Source organism: Chrysemys picta, chromosome 1 (assembly GCF_011386835.1).
Source record: "Chrysemys picta bellii isolate R12L10 chromosome 1, ASM1138683v2, whole genome shotgun sequence".
Classification (NCBI taxonomy): domain Eukaryota; kingdom Metazoa; phylum Chordata; order Testudines; family Emydidae; genus Chrysemys; species Chrysemys picta.
The window spans coordinates 153,913,524-153,934,132 of record NC_088791.1 but is presented as its reverse complement, the minus strand read 5'-3'; the positions used below and the strand labels follow the sequence as shown (position 1 = coordinate 153,934,132).

The following is a 20,609-nucleotide window of genomic DNA, read 5'->3' as shown; positions in this document are numbered from 1 at the left end:
TGTAGTCAGAGGAGAAGAAAAAAAAAAAAAGCCGAGAACAGCTGAGTGCTGCCGGCAGAGAGAAAAAAAAAAAAAAAAAAAAAGCGGAGTGCAGCGTCCCGACCGAAGATCAATCGGGACGCGGGACAAATACCTAAATATCAGGACGGTCCCGATTTTATCGGGACGTCTGGTCACCCTACAACGTGCTAGAAAGACTCCATGGTCCACCTGTGCCACAACAACTGTTTTTCTGCATATAAAAGCCAGGGCCGGCATTAGGGGGTAGCAAGCAGGGCAGTTGCCTAGGGCTCCATGCCATAGGGGTCCCCACAAAGCTACATTGCTCAGGCTTCAGCTTCAGTCCCAGGTGACTGGGCTCAGGGCCTCGGGCTTCAACCCCATGTGGTGGTGCTTCAGCTTTCTGCCCTAAGCCCCAGCGAGTCTAATGCTGGCCCTGCTTGGCGGACCCCCTGAAACCTGCTCGTGGCCCCTTAAGGGGGCCCCGGATCCCTGACTGAGAACCACTGTTCTATGCAAAGCCCCAATCAAATACCAGTACATAACTGTACTGATAGCAATACTATTGCTTGTAGGAGCAAGGATAGCCTTACAGAGTGTGTGGCCTCAAACAGAGAAGATTGGGGGGAGGGATAGCTCGGTGGTTTGAGCATTGGCCTGCTAAACCCAGGGTTGTGAGCTCAATCCTTGAGGGGGCCACTTAGGAATCTGGGGCAAAATCAGTACTTGGTCCTGCCTAGTGAAGGCAGGGGGCTGGACTCAATGACCTTTAGGGTCCCTTCCAGTTATAGGAGATAGGTATATCTCCATATATTTATGTCAGATGGCCACCTCAAAACACCAAGCCTCCATTCCCATTATGCTATTTTCAGGGGGACATTGGATTGAGAGTTGCCTCCCCCTTCAGCCCAGCTGCAGCAGGGAGGAGGAAGAGGCTACATCTTCCTGAGTCTATGGGAGATCTTCCTGAAGGGCAGGGCAGTGACTTGCTGGCTTCAGTTTAAGACCAGCCTTTTGTGTGATAGGAATAACTGGAGCGAAGCAATCGCAATACACATGATCAGTGTTAACACTCAGTGTCTGAAGGAACTCACTGATTCCTTGTAAGGTGGAAACTTTTTGCTTGGTAGGTTAAGTTCCTGGTGACATGGAACTTCATGGTGATCTTTCAAAAGTAATTATTCATACAAGGGGATGAGGAAGGGGCTGTGGCCCAAATCAGTTATCGCAGGATTCCCGTAAGCCACTTATCAGAGTTTGAGGTCAGGAAGCCTAAATAAGGGCACCTTTGTTAATGAGTGAAGTGGTGTTTGAGTCACCTGCAGTTACAAGTAACCACTGCCTGTTGTTGCTGTAAAGCGTTCTCTGTGTTGTCTTTTCTGAAACACGCTCTCCACGGCTCTGTGGTTTGTGTTGCATCAAGAATGAGTTGGCTCACCCCACCCGCCCCAAAGCTCTTTCCCTTTCCCCCAACTCGAGCTGCGGTGTTTTCACAGCTGCAGTTCTGCAGCCCTGCCAATCTCCAGAGCAAGCAGCTGCTTTTTTCGTGACTCTCTGGTAGCATGGGTTATCCTCTCCTTCTGGGACAGCTGCTGTGGCATATGGCTCCTCTCCTGCCTGTTTCAGGTATAGTTCTAGGCGTTTGCTAGCTTATTATGATTTCTTATAAGTTACTGCAGACACTTGTGAGTCAGGGATCCTGGGTTCTAGTCCTAATTCTACCATGCATTTGCTGGGTGACATTGGGCAAGTGAGTTTTGACCTCTCTGTGCTTCATTAGATGCTGGTGGCATCTGAAATTGAATAAGGAAGACCGAGTTAATCAGGAATAGCTATTCTGAAATAACGTCCATGTAGATAAACCCTGATTCACTTAGGTGCTTTGGAAAATTTAACTCACACTCCATAGATCTGAGTTATTTGTAGTTTTGTTGGCAGTCTTGCCATTTTCTTGGATTTGGATCCCTCTTTTTTTTTCCCATCAGCAGCTTTCTTTTTAGTCTTGCTGATTATCGGAATCACATTAAAACTGTACAGCTACCTTGTTAGCTCTGTCCCAGCCATCTGGTAATATAATTAATGCTAATCGACACGGGCTTATGGAAAATAGATCTTGTCAAACGAACTTGATATCTTTTTCTGATGAGATTACAAATTTGGTTGATAAAGCTAATGGTATTGATGTAATATACTTAAGACTGCTATAAGGCATTTAACTTGATACTGCACGACACTTTGATTAAAAAACTAGAATGATACAAAATCAACATGGCATACACTAAATGGGTTAGAAACTGAGTAACGGAGAGACCTTAAAATGTAATTTTAGAAGATGTGTGTTGTTTTTTTTTGGTTTAGTGGGGTACTGCAGGTATAGGTTCTTGGCCCTCTGCTATTTAACATTTTTATCAAGGATCTGAAGTAAACATAAAATCATTACTGGTAAAGTTTGCAGATGACAGAGATTGGGGGAATGGTATTTACTGAAGAGGACAGGTCATTGATACAGAGCAATCTAGATTGTTTGGTAAACTGAACTCAAGCAAACAATATGCATTTCAGTACAGCTGAATGCAGGTCATACTTAACTTTTCTGTTGTTGTTTATTAGTAATACCTTTCATCCAAAGGTCTTAGAGCTGGATGAAAATTTTCACGCAAAACTTTTTTTTGGGCGGCGGGGAGAGGGGGGCAAAAAATGTACATTTGGGCTGACCAATACAATTAATGAATTCAGGTCAGTTTTGGACAATTGTGTTGGTTTTTTAAAAAATCAGAAATGTTGAAATGGTTCATTTTGGCATTTCCAAAACAAAATATCTTTCAAAATAAAAAGTCAAAATGTTTTTATTTTGGAATTTTTGGAACACTTTTGTTTTGGGTTGACCCAAAGAGAATTTTTGTTTTTCAGACCTGCCCCTGAACTGAATATTCAGTTATTTGGACATCTCTAGTATCAAAGCACTTTACACATTGATGATTTAAATCTTGCAGTAACTCAGTTAGAGATGTATTACTGCCCTTGGTTTACATATGGGGAAACTGAGGCATGAGGCAGTTAAGTGATTTACCTGAAACCTCACAGGGAGTCAGTAGTAGAGCTAGGAACAGAGTCCAGGAGCCATCACTTGGTTCTTTTGCTCTGGCCACAAAGCCTGCACCAATCTAAATGAATGAGTGACTGCACAACTAGATTTTGCATCTGTTTCCAGTTTTTAAGTCCAGTGAAATTGTGAGGACAGGAAGGAATTTTCGGTGTGTGGGGGAGAGGTTAGTACTGGGAACATAAACTAGTGGTATGAATCAACTGTTGGGTTTTTTTTTTTTAAATCAAACTTACCTGTACACTCAAGAGACTTTCATCCCATAGAAGTTGCCCTAGCAGATCAAACTATGGGTCACCTAAGTCAGTATCATTTCACCAGCAGGATTCTGTACATAGTGCTTCAAAGATAAGAGTAAACTGCCCACAATCTCCCCCCACCCTCCAAAAAACCAAACAGTCAACCAAATAAATAAACAAAAACCCAATTCTCCAAAAAACTGTTGTTGATATTTCCAAACCTTCTGAAACCAAATATTTCAAATCTGGCTTTTCCCAAATTCCAGGCCAAAGGAGGTTTGATGAGTTTGAGATAAGTACCTGGACATTTGAGTGCTAATCTGAAATTTTGGGGATGCTTGTTTATGGCAATTGCATACTGCTATATAAGCGTATCTCCGTCTTCCCTGACTGGAAGAAAATCCTTCCTCAGCAATTTGGTCTTCTATTATCACTCAATCCTGGGCTTCCATACATTGCTCCACCAACAGATCTGAGCCCTCCTCTTCTGGGACCATCTTCCCTTAGAATAAGAGAAGAATGTGACGTTGCACTCCATATGTTTTATGGAAATATGTTTATGAGTGTAAATATGATGTAACTGGAATATGCTTTATGCAAATGGTCTCTTTTAAGGTATCATAACAAAGGTTATAAACTACTGAACATGTTCCTCCTATTTGTATGCATGTATTATTCTTGTATCTGAAGCTAGAAATATGAAGTATAACTCTGAGGTCCTATTGTAATTATGAAAAATGTGGGCCATTAATGGTGGTTTAAAATCTTGATGGCTCCCATTGACTAGGACAATTGGTTGTAAATAGTTTATTTACTTGCAAACCTTCTTGTGTACACGTGGGCCAACCCAGGAAGAATGGAGACTAGGGGTTTTACAGTGACATGACCATGTCACATGATACTGGAATCCATCTTAATCCTTGTACTTTTCCATTGATGAGGTAGGGGTGGGGTTAAGCACAGACAAAAGATTCCTGCCTTGTGCCAGAGCTATAAAAGGCGGTGGAGCAGGACAAAAGGGGCTGCCAGTCATGAGAAAACCCCTGCTTACCACCTGAGATGTCTGCTGGAACTAACAAGGACTGTACCGGGGAAAGGATTGGGCCCAGACTAGGAAGGAGTCTAGTCTGTGAAAGAAGCTTATTGGAACATCTTTGAGGGTGAGATATTGCCTGTAATCAGTTTCTTAATGTATTAGGCTTAGACGTGCATGGTTTTGCTTTATTTTGCTTTGTGGCTTACTTTGTTCTGGCTGTTATTACTTTAAACAACTTAAATCCTACTTTTTATACTTAATAAAATCACTTTTGTTTATTAATAAACCCAGAGTAAGTGATTAATACCTGGGGGTAGCAAACAGCTGTGCATATCTCTCTATCAGTGATATAGAGGGTGAACAATTTATGAATTTACCCTGTATAAGCTTTATACAGAGTAAAATGGATTTATTTGAGGGTTTGGATCCTATTGGAAGTTGGGTGTCTGGGTGCTGGAGACAGGTAACCTGCTGAGCTGTTTTTAGTTAAAGTCTGCAGCTTTGGGGACGTGGGCCAGACCCTGGGTCTGTGTTGCAGCAGGCTAGCGTGTCTGGCTTAACAAGGCAGGGTTCTGGAGTCCCAAGCTGGCAGGGCAAACGGGCTCAGAGGTAACTTTAGCACATCAGGTGACAATCCCAAGGGGATCTCTGTGACCGAACCCATCACAAAGAATTCCCATCCTTCTCAAATATAGTTCTTTCCTGTTTGGTTATTGCTTGTTTTATCTGATTTCAATGATTGCAGTGGAGTGGGAATTTAGGTAATCAAATGAACTTTCTCCCTCACAAGCTGTGGGGAAGCCCTACACTGCATCACTCTCATGACTACGCTTTGGTTTGCTGTCTTCCAGGGGACACAACTGAGAAAATTCTAACAGCTGGGAATGTTTCTGCAATTGAAAACAGCAACATCACCCTGCAATGTTCTCTCTCTTTGACCAATGCTATTGTGTCGCAGGTGAACTGGAACAGGTGTAACAAGGTCATGCTTGCAGTTTACCTAAGCAAAGATAAAGCCAGGGTCCAGCCGGCATTCACTGAGAAGATATCGCTGGCAGCAGAGTATGGGATAACAATCCACTTATTAGGAGTCAATGACACTGGGGATTACTGCTGTGAATTTCACACCTTCCCTTATGGGATATATGAAGGGAGAATGTTCCTGGAACTGACAGGTGAGCCAACAAAACTACAGATAACTCAGATCTATGGAGTGCGGGTAAAATTTTCCAAAGCACCTAAGTGACTCAGGGTTTGTCTACATGGGAGTTATTTCAGAATAGCAATTCCTGATTAACTCCATGTTAATCAGAGGGAATAAGGCACTTTTTGGAAGCCGATTAAGCTAATTTGTAATAAAATACTCTTATTCCAGAATAAGGGCTTGTCTACACCGGCAACGTTAAAGCGCTTTAACGTGGCTTGTGTCGTCGCAGCACAGCACTCCCAGCGCTCTAAAAAACCCACCTCCACGAGGGGCATAGCTCCCAGTGCTGGGAGTGCGGCTCCTAGTGCTGTAGCACTGTCTACACTGGCACTTTGCAGCAGTGAAACTTGCAGCACTTGGGGGTGTTTTTTCACACCCCTGAGCGAGAAAGTTGCAGCGCTGTAAAGTGCCAGTGTAGATAAGCCCTAATAGTATCCACACATGGAGTTAATCAGGAATAACGAAACTGCTTTAAATTCACACCCTATCTTATTCTGGATTAAATTTGTGTATGTAGACAAGCCTGTAGGAGAAGAGCTGCATGAATAACTGATTTTTTCAGTTTGCGGGCTGTACTGAAAAACCAAAAAAAAAAGTTGATGAACCAAAAAGTCAAAAATTAATTCATTTCAGGTTGAATGAAACTTTTTGTTTGACTGAAAATGATTGTGAGGTTTGTTAACCTTTAAAACAATAAAATTGAAGTAAATTTTGAAACCAAAAAAGCTTCGAATAAAAAATTGAAACGTTTTGTCTTGACCTTTCAAAATGAATTTTTTTGATCGATACCATTTTTGAACATGACTTCTTGAAATGTTTCAGTTGACTCAAATCTACATTTTTTGGTGAAAAAAAGTTCTAGCTGAAAAATGTCACCCTTTTCTATTTAGGCGCCTTAGAGTGGTGTTTTAGGCACTTTTGAAAATTTACCCCTTTAGGCACCTTTGACAAGTTTATTTTGCAACTGACAAATTAGCATCATCCAGAACACCCTCTTCCTTTCCCTAGAGTAGATTCATTTTATGGGTGACATGGCCAAAATTATTATTTTTAACATTTACCTTTTGCCTTTGTTACTAGTAAATGATATTATTAAAGCTGAAAGGTTTTAAGATCTAATTTACTTTTCATCACTTCTGTGGATTGTGTACTGATTGTTTACTTTTTGCACTTCTCACTTAGCTTGGACAATAAAGCTAGATTGGTCAATGTCACTTTCTGTTTGTGGTCAATTTCACTTGCCATTTCTCCTTCCACTAGCCCAGTGCTCTGCCAGATCTGTTTACTTGAATTACAAAAGTAAGGATCGTCTAGTGGTTTGTAGAGCTGACTGCATTTAGAGGGACAGAGAGAGGAAGTGATCTGCCCTGATTTGGTTTGGGGATTTGGCTCTAATACTTGCCTACCATACAGGGAGTGTGAAGGCTAATTGGAGCCAAATTCTGCCCTTAATACAAGGGTACAATTCTCCCTGTAAGGGCCTGGTGCTGCTGGGGAGAGGGGAGAAAGCATACAGCAGCTGGTGGGGGTGTTACCGGAGGTTTTCAGAACCTCCAGCAGGGGCAACGTAACTATTTCACTCTAGGTGGGCCAGGAATAAATCAATATGAACAGAGCTATTCTGTCTGATCAAGGATTAAATGCAAGTACGGGTGCTCTTGTCTAACACTGCAGTTTATTAGATGTAAGCACATGCAGACATAAGCAATAGGTTTAGAACATACCAGATGTTTACCTAACATCTGGAATGGTATTGAGTAATTAACAGCGGGTTCGCGGTGGCCAGTTGCTCACCTGCCGGGGAGAAAGGGTGTCAGGAAAAACGTCTCTCAAGATGGCTTCAGGGGACCGCTCCAAAGTACACTCTATTAGCTAATCTTTTATAACTAACGTCTACAAAACATATAGGTCATAATGACCCCTACTGTATCATCACTTTTCTAATTTTCAATAAACTTTTAATATCAACGGCATCTAGATTCAAGGATTTCCAGCCACCGAGGTTTTCAGATTCAGTTGTTTACTTGTCTGTCCCCTCCTCCCATTCTGATTAGCAGAAACTGTAGCTAGTTTTGACCTTGCTTCTGAAAGCCTGTCTCCAAATTAACCCTTAACTATGTGGTGGGTCTATTTTATTAATTCAGGGTGGCTAAATGCACATAATATGGTTGCACGTAGCTTGATCACATTCTGGGGTATACGCACCCTTCAAATCCAGGGCAACAGGGGCCAGAGGGTGGGCCACTTGTTGAGACCAAGGAATACCACTTACAGTTCCTTAGAGCTAGAAGTCAGAATTCCAGGGCGGTAACTGCCAGAATCACTCTTCTTTTCTTTTTAGCAGATTGGTACCATGTTTGCCTCCTTTTCCCATCCCGCTCTCCCCACCCGGTCCTTTGGTAGCCAGTTCTCCAGGGCTTTCCAAAAACAATTGTCACTTGGTGGTAATAATCTAATGTTCAACAATTACCAACAATGACATTGGCCTTGCAGGTTCAGTATCTCGGGATACAGTTATTCGTTACCTTGTCAATAGGAAGAACCCTCAGGGTATTAAAATATCAACTTATGGCAGGCAACCTACCAAAGTGAGATTTGAAAAAAGAATTGTTTTGGTGACAGTTGGACAGGTTGCTTTTGTGTTTTACTCAAGGTTGGCGTTAGAGCCAGGTTTATTTCAGGCAGTTCACTACAGGCTGATTGTGCAGTGGTATGAACGCTTCTCCTAGGAGGTCCTGAGCACAGTCAATGCAGGACGGGGCTCCCCATTGAAGTGTTGGTGCACATGTGTACCCGTGATCTCTGCTGGAGTAAGAAAGACTTGGTACAGTTGTCAGCAGTGCCTCTTCTCATGGAGATGCTTTGCTTACACAGAAACGGAAACTGACTTAGGCTGCAGGATTCAATGTCCTGAGCTGGATACAGCATATCTTTGAGTTGTATTATTCATGAAATAATTAAACAAGGTGGTCTCCATGGGGCATTTATAGTCACCAGGTTTTACCCCCAGCATTGTTTAAGATGAAACCAGTTAGAGGAAGATCCAGACTGTCCTGAGGAAGAAGGAGGTAGAGTGCCCTCCCATCAGGGTTTCTTTGTCAAGCCTGGACACGTGGGGCCTGATTCTGATTTCATTAAAACAACCATCATTGAGGAGTAACTCTCCTGAAGTCAATGGTGTTACATTAGTGTAAAATAAATGTAAGATTAGCATCAGGCCTGAGGATCACAGCTGTAGCCTTGTACCCCCTTCTGTATGCCTTTGGTGAATGTGGCCAAGGGTGATTTTAATGCCAAACTCACATTTCTCTTCACTTAATTTCAGGAGCATCAGAGGAGACGACCTTTTGGAAGAACCTTCCATACATAATCATCAGCCTGATATTGGGAGTTCTGCTCCTAGTGTGTTTCATAGTCTGGATCCTCAGGAGAAAGGTAACCAGAAGTTAGTTCCAATAAGATCATCAGCTCCCCTTCCACTCATCCCGTTACTTTTCTTAGCTATTGAATCTTGAATTACATTGATTGGATTAAACACAAAGATGCAGAGTAACTTTGATGGGAAACATGGCGTCTAAGTGGACAGATCTCTGCTGTCCCCAACTCCAGCATTCACTTAGAGTTGCTTATTGTACTTCCTAGTGTATTGACCTTAAACTGGCTCTGCTGCCCACAGCCTCAGGAACTCACTTGATTTGGTTGAATTTTGAGCATCTGCTGAAAAATCCCCACCGCATGGCCAAGAAATCATCTCAGCCCCTGTGCCCTAGTAACTCAGCACCCAGCTCAGACTGAGGGCTTTGCTATGGCCCCTAATTCCCTCCCCAGTGAGTGTAAGGGCTCTGCTGACCACGCTAATACACCTGGGCTGAGTGTGAGGGAACTGCTCATATCACCCATCCTGTGACTGACTATGATGGAATATCTGGGGTCCCTCCTCATTCCCCTAGCTGAGGGTGAAGGCACAGTTCATGTTTCCCCATCTGGGCTTAGATGAGTGTGAGAGACCTTTTCAAAGTCAGCAGAGAACGGGGTGTATATTTGGGCCCCCTTTCTTTCAGACTGCTAGCTGAGAGCATATTTCAGGCTCCCCTGAAGTGTGACGGTGTGTCTCAGTAATCACCCCTCTTTCATTTCACTAGCTACTATGTGGGGACCTCTCAACTCCTGCAGGAATGGTCTGAATGCGAGGGTCCATTTCAGGCCCCATGCCCATCCCACTGGCTAAGATTGGGGTCCCCAGCTAGGTGTGAGGGCATGTCAGATGGGGGCCCCAATCTGTCAGCTGTCAAATATGTGGGCACATCTCATGGGCCCTGTCAAGGCTCCTTCCCCACTCTGAACTTTAGGGTACAGATGTGGGGGCCTGCATGAAAACTTCTAAGCTTAACTACCAGCTTAGATCTGGTCCGCTGCCACCACTCCCAATGGGCTAACTCCCTTCCCTGGGTAGCCTTGAGAGACTCTTCCACCAACTCCCTGGTGAACACAGATCCAACCCCTTGGATCTTAAAACAAGGAGAAATTAACCATCCCCCCTCCTTTCTCCCACCAACTCCTGGTGGATCCAGACCCAATCCCCTTGGATCTAAAAACAAGGAAAAATCAATCAGGTTATTAAAAAAGGCTTTTAATTAAAGAAAAAGGTCAACATCATCTCTGTAAAATCAGGATGGAAAATAACTTTACAAGGTAATCAAACTTAAAGAGCCCAGAGGACACCCCTCTAGCCTTAGGTTCAAAGTTACAGCAAACAGAGGTAAACACCCTAGCAAAAGGTACATTTACAAGTTGAGAAAACAAAGATAAAACTAACACGCCTTGCCTGGCTGTACTTACAAGTTTGAAATATGAGAGACTTGTTCAGAAAGATTTGGAGAGCATGGATTGATGTCTGGTCCCTCTTAGTCCCAAGAGCGAACTCCCACCAAAACAAAGAGCACAAACAAAAGCCTTCCCCCCACCAAGATTTGAAAGTATCTTGTCCCCTTATTGGTCCTTTGGGTCAGGTGTCAGCCAGGTTACCTGAGCTTCTTAACCCTTTACAGGTAAAAGGATTTTGGAGTCTCTGGCCAGGAGGGATTTTATAGTATGGTACACAGGAGGGCTGTTACCCTTCCCTTTATAGTTATGACAGGCCCGTACCTGCTTCACTGGACAAGGGGGCTGGTGGATGATGGGAGGGGTTTTATTCCATACTGGCTGAGGGCTGGATTCATGGAGGACCCTACTCCACACCAGTCAAGGGTGAGGTTGCTTCTCAGGGGGCCTGCACCAGTGTAAGGGCACATCTCAGGCCCCCTTCATACCCAATCTTCTCAACCCCTCCATAACCCACTCTCCTCTCTCTCTCTCCCCTCTTAGGAAAGAGGTGGAAGGATGGTGGGAACCTGAGCAGCTGTTTAAATGTAAGGATGAGCCTGATCTCAACCTGTAGACAGCAATCCTGCCCAGACTCTGGGAAAGTATGGATCTGAACAATGGCCCTTGGGGCCGTCTCTGATTTAAAATGATTGGAGGAAAAAAACCTTGTGGCTTTGTTTTGTAGAAACAAACTCAGAAGATCCATGTGCCACCCCATGTCCTGCAGAAGACGCCCTCCAGCAGCAGCGGGAAGGACTGCAGTTCACAAAACCCCACCACAGGCAGCTCAGCAGAGGCCAGCGTGGCATCTGCCAGCAGCGTGGGAGCTCAGGAGGAGTCTGATGATGGTCACGACTATTTCAACGTCCTGCGATACAAAAGCCACAGCAGCAGTAGCACTGTGGTACAAATGGGGTAGCTGGGTGGGGAGGAGGGAGTTTTGGCCTTGGGGAAGCAGAGCGATCCTGCATCAGATCTTTTGTTACAACCTTTCTGCTTCCTCCTATCAAGTCCCGTAAAACAGTCTGGAGGTTGGCTGGTCAAGAGAAAGGGTATGTGTGGTGGTGGTGGTGGTGGTGGAAGGGAGAAGTACACAGCATTGATGTAGACAGGCTCAGGGTGTTTGCACTGGATGAATCAAGAGATTGGGAAGGGCCTTTACCTTCTAGGGCAGGGGTCGGCAACGTTCGGCACGCGGCTCGCCAGGGTAAGCACCCTAGCGGGCCGGGCCAGTTTATTTACCTGCTGATGCGGCAGGTTCGGCCGATCGCGGCCCCCACTCGCTGCGGCTCGCCGTCCCGGGCCAATGGGGGCGGCGGGAAGCCGTGGCCAGCACATCCCTCGGCCCGCGCCGGTTCCCGCCGCCCCCATTGGCCCGGGACGGCGAGCCGCAGCGAGTGGGGGCCGCGATCGGCCGAACCTGCCGCGTCAGCAGGTAAATAAACTGGCTCGGCCCGCTAGGGTGCTTACCCTGGTGAGCCGCGTGCCGAATGTTGCCGACCCGTTCTAGGGTTTTGTTCAAAATACCATCCAGGCTGGTAGTGATAAGATGTTGTTACTAACTGAAGGGCTGTGTGGAGGTCTCAGGCCAGTTTCCTAGGGGTACCAGTGACCACGTCACAACTTGGGGAAGAAAACTGGTTCAATAGAGAAGCAAGGTAATGACTGAGCCACAGACATTGCCTTCTCCTCTCATCTCTGGAGATGGTCTCTCAAATGCAGGGCTGAGGAACACTAACTGGGGGGCTATGTGTGGGGATGGTGCCAACCCACCTGCTGTTGCCTGGACTGTACCTGATCTAATGGATGGATAGAGGACCTTAGTCTCCACAGCTGTCAGTGCAGCACCATTCACAGAATTTAGGCATGAAAATGGCTGTGGGGCAGCCAGTTGCCACTCACTATGCAGATGGAACCTGCTGGATAATGGGAAGCAGCCTTTTGATCCCACAGGACCCTGCTGGTTAACAACATGCCTTGGGGTTGCAATCCTCAGGCTGAGAACCACTGGAATACGCCCTTGGATTGTTAGTATGGCCTCGGGGTGCAGTTTTGGTGAGTTTACCTTGTTTTGAGAAGAGTGCCTTCTGGCTGTAGCATGAGAAAAAAATTCTAGATTCCCGTTAAAAGGCTCTTTCAACCCCTGCTATGGAAATGATTATCCAATGTGTTTCTATGACCCTCATCTTTTAGCGATGATGTTGCTTTGCCAGGACTGTGGGGACGATTCTTATGTATCCCACTGGGGGAGGATCTCATTTTCAGGCTTATGACAAATTGAAGATATCTTGTCTTGAACTTCTAATCTTTTAGGGCAAAACCAACAGCCTCGAGGAAGGAGGGTGGGGATGGGGGTGTGTTTCCTAACTTTCACAAGAGGACACCTAAATTAGGATACCTTGTTTATACGTTTGGACTCAATCCAAGTACAGAACTGGGTGCCCTAAATTAAGCCTCCCCATTTGAAAAGTGTGCTCCAGAGGTGAAACTGTGGTCCCGTTGAGTCACTGGGAGTTTTGTTGTTAGTTTCAGTGGGACCAGGATTTGGCCAAGGATGTGAAAGAAAAATCAAAACTAGTAATTGAGTTTGGGGAGGAGGGATGGGTTAGGATACGTAGGGCACCTGCCTTCTCAACTCTTGCTTGGCCTTCCAGTGGCATCTCCAGACTGGCAAATCTTGTGCTCTGGCTTGAAATCCTATAACTTCCAGCAGCCATTGCTGCCTTTTTACCAATGGAGTCTTGGATTCAAGCTTGACTTAGGTCACCAATGAGAGAGTTTGGTGACCTTTGCCTTATCTTAAGAGTAGGTTTATGCAAATCACTGAACCAAGATATTGCAGCTCAGGACTGAAATAGAGAAGCTGAATTGTACAGGGAGTGTACAGTAGTAAAGATATTGCAGGTTAAGACTGAGCTTATGCTGACCTGTAAGGGGTCCCAGGAGAGGACTTGCAGGGGGCTGCAGATCAGGATAGAAGGGCATTGGCAGAGCTGTGTGTGAGGAGCCAAGGACTGGAATAGCAGGGAGGGATGCAGGGCAGGTTACGTACAGTCTGCTCTTGTAATGGGATTTTTAAAATATTATTTGACCAAAAAGCTTCTATTTGTAAGAAGTCTCCTTTTTGCCATATTTTGTGATATTATGCTTCCATTCAGTGAGTTCTCTGTGTTACAGGGTCCTCTGGAGTTTAGCCCCAGAGTCAAATGTTGCAATACAGTGAGTGCGCCAATGTGGTTCTATCCTATCAACTGCAGGATTGTGTCTTTACATGCAACCTTGTATATTCTAGGAGGAAAATAAACCCACAGACACCTGCCAAGTTTTTTACTTTTTTTTTTAATTATTCCTTCATATTCAAACTTCACAAACAGTGTGAACTTGTACAATACCTCAGAAAGTGAAACTTACAAAAAAAGTGCTGGTAACATTAAAAAAAACCCAAAAAACAAACAAACAAACAAAAAAACAAAAACAAAAAAACAAACATCATTCTTAGCAACATCAATTACTCTTCCACACAAAACAGAAACCTTGTAAAATTTATTTCCGTATTTTTTAAGGCGTAATACTTCCGTATAAAGTATATGCAAGAGATAAAACTTCACAGTATTCCAAAATGTCACAATAATAATAATAATAATATAGTATAATGAAGCGCTAGTTAATTTTCTTTTTTTTTCTTTTTTTTTTCTGTTTTAAATAACAAATACAAGTCACAGGTAAATATACGTGAGAAAAATACGAGGCTAATATTAAATGGCAGGTAAGGATACTCTCACTGTAAGAAAAAACTGGCAGGATGTGTGTATTTATTCTATATTTTAAAGCACTTGATAGAAAAGGCGTATGCAAGGGTTTTTTAAAACAATTTTCTGTTTGCTTGTTTAATAACTGACATACCATTTACAGAGTATAATAAGAGAAACAAAAGGAACTCATAATCCCTCTAAACTTTTGACCTGCTCTTCATATCTTCACAAACCATATCTCTAGAGATATCTGTGTAGCAGTGTGTGTGAGTGTATAACAACACACACAGCCACAACAACGCACATTGGTAGAGGCAAAGACCTGTCTCCTAAGAAGCAGCTTTGCCTGCTGGGGACCAAATCATGAAGTCTTTATTCTGGCATAACTGCCACTGAAAGCAGTGGGCGGGGAGGCTGCCTGCCCAAAGACTGCAGGATTTAGGCCTGAATGCAGTTTCCCATTCACTCAGCTTTGAATGATTGTTGGGAATTTCTTTGTTCCCAATAAGGAAATGTCCCCTCCCTCAGCCATTTATGAATTTTTAACTTTGTCCGCCAAAAAGGGCAGAGACCGGTTAAGAAATTTCCCTCTAAATTCAAACCAATCCAATGAGGAACGGGAACATAGATGGAGCATCACACACACACACACACACACACACAAAGATATCACAGCAGGGTGTGCGTGCATGTGGGTGCACATGTAGCATTTCATAGAAAGGCCTGTGTGTATGTGGAATGCACTAGGTGCACACACAGCCATCCTTTCGCCCCTGCATATGTGTGTACATGTTAACAGCCAGCCATTCAGCCAACAGGTAACAAAAAGACAGCAGATAGCATAACACATCAATAAGGTGCTCAAAGAAAAAAGGTGGCTACCACTCCTGGAATGGGAAGCCACATTAAGGTGCTTCAAAAAAGTTTTTTTTTCTTTCTATTTTTTTGTTTCAGACATTAAAAAAGTACTGATTTTGCATGTACTGATTGAGAGCAAGGCCAAGAGTTTTGAGATCTGACATCTTCCATAAACAAGGGCTTTTTCAGGACAGGGTTTGTTTTTGTGGGAGGATCATCTATTTTTGCAGACTAATTAAAAAACAAAAACAAAAAACCCCCAAACAACCAAGCTGAGAATTGGTGTAGCACTTTAATTGCATTATTGGACTGAGAGGGTTTTTGCCCATTCATTCAGTTGCCTTCAGTTAGCACCGTTCCTTTTTATTCTGATTACAACCCACACCTACTATAGTTATTGAACGTACAGAAAGAACCAAAGTCACTTGGCAAGTAGCTGTTTTCATTTTTTGTGATGTGTTTCAAGAGCCCAACCATAATTCCTCTGCTGCCTTTGTGTTTGTGTAGCATCTGGTTTTGTGAGCTTAACTATAGACAGACTCACTACTTAAGCTTTGTGTGTCTCGTGGTGTGTATATGGATATGGGTATGTGTGTTATATACACACATCTATACATACACACACCACAGAGTATATTTTAACTGGAGATAAAGTGAACTGGGTTCAGACACTCATGCACTATCTTCCGCCTGTGTATTTGAAACAGTCTGGAGCATTGATTTTTTTTTAAAGTGCATTTAAAGCAAAATAAATGGCATTCACGTACCCCATGGAAAACACTTACAGTAGTGGAAAAAGCCTGACTCATCTAAACCTCCTTGGACTTGACAATGCCAACAACAAATGGGGCTATGCATGACAGGCCTCTGGTTGGGCAGCTATTCTTGGGCAAACTGGACTCCTGGCAGTATAGCAGCACCATTGGTGGGGAGCGGGGAGGAGAGGAGGAAGAAATATTGCTCAAATTTGGAATGTTTGAAATTTTCCAGATTTCAAGGTGATTGTATCAGTCCCACCATGGCTTCAGTTATTTTTGCAAATGACCTCTACCCTTCCTGTGTGTGGCTCTGAGGTACACTTTGACTCTTCCCTCAGTTTGTGTTGTTTTTGAGGCTGAACTTGTGTGTGTATGGGAGGGGGTGTGTGTGTTTGAGTGCCAGCATCTATTAGGAATAAGGCACTGTAGAAGTCACAACTTTACAAAAGCTGGGGCGGGGGGGAGACACGACTACCCAGCCAGCCAACCAATCCATTTCCCACAATACTCTCCTCCCCTCATCAAAATATTGCATGTGATACAGGTTATTCTTGTGTACATTAACTGTGTTAAATCCAGGTCTTGGAAAAGAGTTTTAACCCAGTCAGCACCAAAGACCTCTAGGAATGCACCCTTTGTCTCCACACCCACCCACCCACCCAATACATGCAATAATGTGGGAAATAAATTCCCTCCCCCCAGAGCTTAACATTCAAGTAGAAATTTCAAGTCCTTGTCCAAGGTTAGCAACTATTTATATATATGATGTTGATGTTGAGAAATTTTTCGTATCTTTCTTTGTGTTATTTGCTATTGATTAGAACAACATTGTGGGAAATTTGGGTTTAAAATCCCTCCCCTTACTTGCCAAATTCACATTCCAGGTGCAAACTTGTTTGTTATAGTTTTGCTAGAGGAGGGGGATTCTAGCACTAATTCTTTAAAAAAATCTCCTTACAATGCATCCTGCCTACCCCTCCCGCCCTAAAAATGACCCTGCCTATATGCAACAAGATAATATGTGGGGGAAAGTAGGTCAGCGTTTGGGGCTATGGACTGACAGTCTCCCTTTAAACAGGCTTTCTTTGAACAGTAGCAGTTAGGTGGTTGTAGCTCAGTTTTAATTAAGCCAAAGAGCCATTTTACTTTTTCATCTTTGGCCTGGGGACAGCACAGGTGTATTACAGTGATTTGATGGGGTTTGTTGACCTAGGCATACTGCAATCAGCCCATCAGAAGCTTCATTTGCTCTAGCAGCTGTTATACCCTTTTACCTCTAAAAGATCCAGAACTATATGAAATCCAAATCAGCCACCACGGACCTCCCATTGGGTCACCATAATACTCAAGTTGACTAGTAAAGCAGAGAATGCAGTGGAAAGGATGTGAGTAAAGCAAGCAGACAGCAGGGCTCTGGACTGGATTGACTTATAGTAAGGGAAGCATAAAACTAGACTGTCCAAATTTAATTGCTAGTCTACCAGCTTAGCCTCCATCATTACCATCATCCTCAGGATGGACTGAGAGAAAAGGTCCTAAAGGCTGATTATAAAAATGATACAAACTTCGGGCACAAATAGGTTGGCCATTTTTAGGGTTAAATCATGGGTTAAAAATCATTTCCATAAGGCCACAAACTTTTTTTCTTCTTGTCACTAACATTTTAAGGGGCGTGAACTCTGCCCAAGAGAGAAATTGTTTCACTGTGCTAGGATGGGAACAGGAGTAAACCCCCCCCCCCAATTCCCATTAAGATTGGATTGTGGATAAGATGGGTGTGTGGGAAGGAGAGGAAGATGTCTCCCTGGGAAGATCTGTGTAAGTGTGTGAAGAGAAAAGATTTAATAAAATATTCCTCCTCATGTTGTTTTGCTGGATGCCAGTAGACAAGTAGCACTTTTGACAGCTTCCTCTGTCTCTTACGTGTGCGAGCTGTGGGGAAGGGAGAAGGAGGCTGAATTACAAAAGGGGGAAAAGAAGGCACATGATTTTTAGTCAATCTTGACTGAACCCCATGTTTTGAAAGCAAGGGCTGTTTAGGTGGAGGGTGAAAAGTGCTTACTGGAACAGATGCCCACAAAGCAGTAGTTTCAGGGGAAAGAGAAAGAGGCAGAGAGGGAGACTAAAAGGCAGGAGAACTGAAGGCCACTGTTCAGCTTTCTGTCTTTTTGACAATCTCAAGATTTGGCTCTTATTGTCCAGAACAGAGAAGATTCTGGTTGACCTAGAATGTAGCCCAGTTACATATCTCCAGTTGATTATTACAGCTGTTGGTGTCTCCCCTTTCCCTTCCCTCCAACCTAATGAGTTTTTAGATCACAGCTTTACTCTTACTTTAGCCCTCTTCTTTCTTTTCTTCAAACATGAAGAAGCTATGTGGCAACCTCCAGCCTTTATCCCTCCAATTTAATAGCTAGCCAGGGCTCCCCACTGATGGAAGGCAGGAACGCCAAGGAAGCTGGACTTGGTGGCTGAAACTACAACCCATCCCAGAGCTCTAGTTTACAGAAAGCAATTGGAAACAGTTACAGAGCCCAGAGGTCTCAGCTGGGTTGGTTGGTCACAAAGATCCAGGTGCTCTTACTTGGCGAGCGTGGTGGGGCTTACAAGAGCAGGGGCATGGTTACTGAGAAGCTGAGGTGTCATTTACAGACATGGATATGAGCACCGCTATTCTCACTCAGACCCTTGTAAGCCTCTCTCCTCACGCTGCTACAAGGAGGAGAAGTGAAGCTGGCTGATCACATCATAGGCAAGATTGCACAATACAATTTTGCCTTTGCTTTTTCCAGCCTTTGTGTTGAAGACTCATTTGTTTCTGCCTCCCACCCCCATCAGGCTCTACCTTGTTACCCCTCTGCCCCTGAATTCACCTCATTCAGCAAGTCATAAGGCAGAGGAAGGGAAAATAGGGTCACCAACAGCTCTGTGAAGACACAAGGTGGTAAAATGCTTCCACACAAACTCACCGTCCAGTGTTTGTGACATTTCATAAATAACTTTCTTAAAAAAAAAATAAGAACAATCCCTTTACTTACTCATCTGAAACAATATTTAACAGCAGTGGATATAAACTTCTTCTTGTAACAATTACAAAAAAACTCAACAATACAATCCCCCAACTTTAACACGTCATGATTTTTTTAAAACCTCAGAACTGCAGCATATCCTTAAGGGCAAACTTTTCAATTAGTTTTTTCTTTCTTTTCTTTTTTTTTTAAATAATGTCTTCACAAGAAAAAAAATCCACAAAAGTCTTGTACCAAGAAAATGCATTCAAAAATAGAAAATATTAAACAACAAAAATATGTACCCCTCCTTTCCAAATAAATCTTCAAAAAATGTAGGGAAAAAAAATCTGACATCTTTTTTTTCCCTTTCCTAAACATTTATCTTTCAGCCTAGGGCACAATTATTTATTGATTTAAAATGTATGTTTTTGCATAAAACATGGAAGATACAAACCAACTATTAGGACTGTGAAGTGACAAACAATGGATCCTGCCTTCTCCCCACCCACATACCCTCCTTTGAAAACAAAACAGAAGCAAGCAAACATTTGAACACGTGATTTCAAGCCAGCAGGCTAGGAAATATCGTGAGCTGATGGAGGGAAATGCAAAGACTATGGCATGAGGGGAAATCATCTGCCTTTTAAAATGTTGCATCTATGTAGTTTATTTCAACAGGAATATCAGCTCTCCTGTCTTCAGTGACAGGAACCGTGCTGAAGGGATATTGTTCAGGGCTGAATGAGCTATACAGAGAACAGGATAGTGAGAGGTTGTTCTACTTACTTTACTTGCAAAGGAACTTTGTAGCCATTTTGAAAGACAGAGAGGACTTTCCCATATGCCCTGAAAGTGCAAGTGAGTGGGGGACTTTTTTTGGATCAGACTATGGAAAAGTTTTACTGTTTTGAGTACTCAAAGTCAATTTTCCTGCAGGGGCAGGTTCTCAGCACCGGCGTCTGATCATATCAGTTATTACCAGTGGGGTGGATTACATTGGAAGGTTGACAGACAAAAGTTATGCATAAATGGTGCACACTGAACCCATTTACTCAATAGGGAATGGGTTTTGCCTACTCTGAGCAACCTCCACTGGCTATTATGCTAATAGGACACATCACCAAAAGACCATTCTGACATCAATTAAAAAAATGGCTGTAGGGACGGGGGTGCCAAGGGGAAGTCTTGTTGTAGATTGAACACATAGAGTCAAATCCATCCCTGGTGTAACTCACTTGACTTCATTGCAGTTATAGCTGCTTACAGCTGGGATGAATTTGGCCCATGTGGGGGGGCTGGATTTCATAACTGTTGCCCAACCCTGAAAACCTTCTGTGCCAAATACTCCCAATTGCATTGCTGGGATCAACACCTCTGCTCTGGGATGTTTGTTTGGGTTTGGTCTTTTTAGCTTCTATGTACAGGGACCTTTTTTAGAGGACATCAGTGAAATATGGAAGGGTGGGGGCTGGATCTTTCTTAGCCTGTTCCTTTAGGTGAGCGTGTGATTTCCTTTTAAGCAGTCAAATGTTTTCAATTTTACTTCCAGTGCATTTTTTCTCAAAAATTCAAAATAAAAAAGAAAATTTTGTCCTGTCCTTCCAAAAGAAACCAACAGACTGATAAAAAAAAATACAATACAATAAAAATCAGGCATTGTAAAAGACAACATTGTGTGCATCGGCAATAACAAACAAAAGGAATATATATATATATATATAGGATACAAGCATGAATGAGCAGAGAAACCTATCTGACCCCACTACTGGGTGACTAGTGAGC

At 43.3% G+C, this 20,609-nt stretch overlaps 1 protein-coding gene across 3 annotated transcripts in view; it reads left to right on the top strand.

The window, feature by feature from the left end:
• Nucleotides 1-11,667, top strand: part of TIGIT (T cell immunoreceptor with Ig and ITIM domains) — a 60,361-nt gene extending 48,694 nt beyond the window's left edge. For 2 of the 3 annotated variants that reach the window (XM_065573282.1, XM_065573275.1), the window contains exons 3-5: nt 5,230-5,553; nt 8,911-9,020; nt 11,134-11,666. In XM_065573282.1, the coding sequence (XP_065429354.1) occupies nt 5,230-5,553; nt 8,911-9,020; nt 11,134-11,367 (668 nt within the window). In that variant the 3' untranslated portion in view covers nt 11,368-11,666. Of the gene's footprint in view, nt 1-1,396; nt 1,627-5,229; nt 5,554-8,910; nt 9,021-11,133 lie in introns of those variants that run through there. The other variant, XM_065573270.1, reaches the window with a different exon arrangement.
• The last annotated feature ends 8,942 nt before the right edge of the window (nt 11,668-20,609 follow it).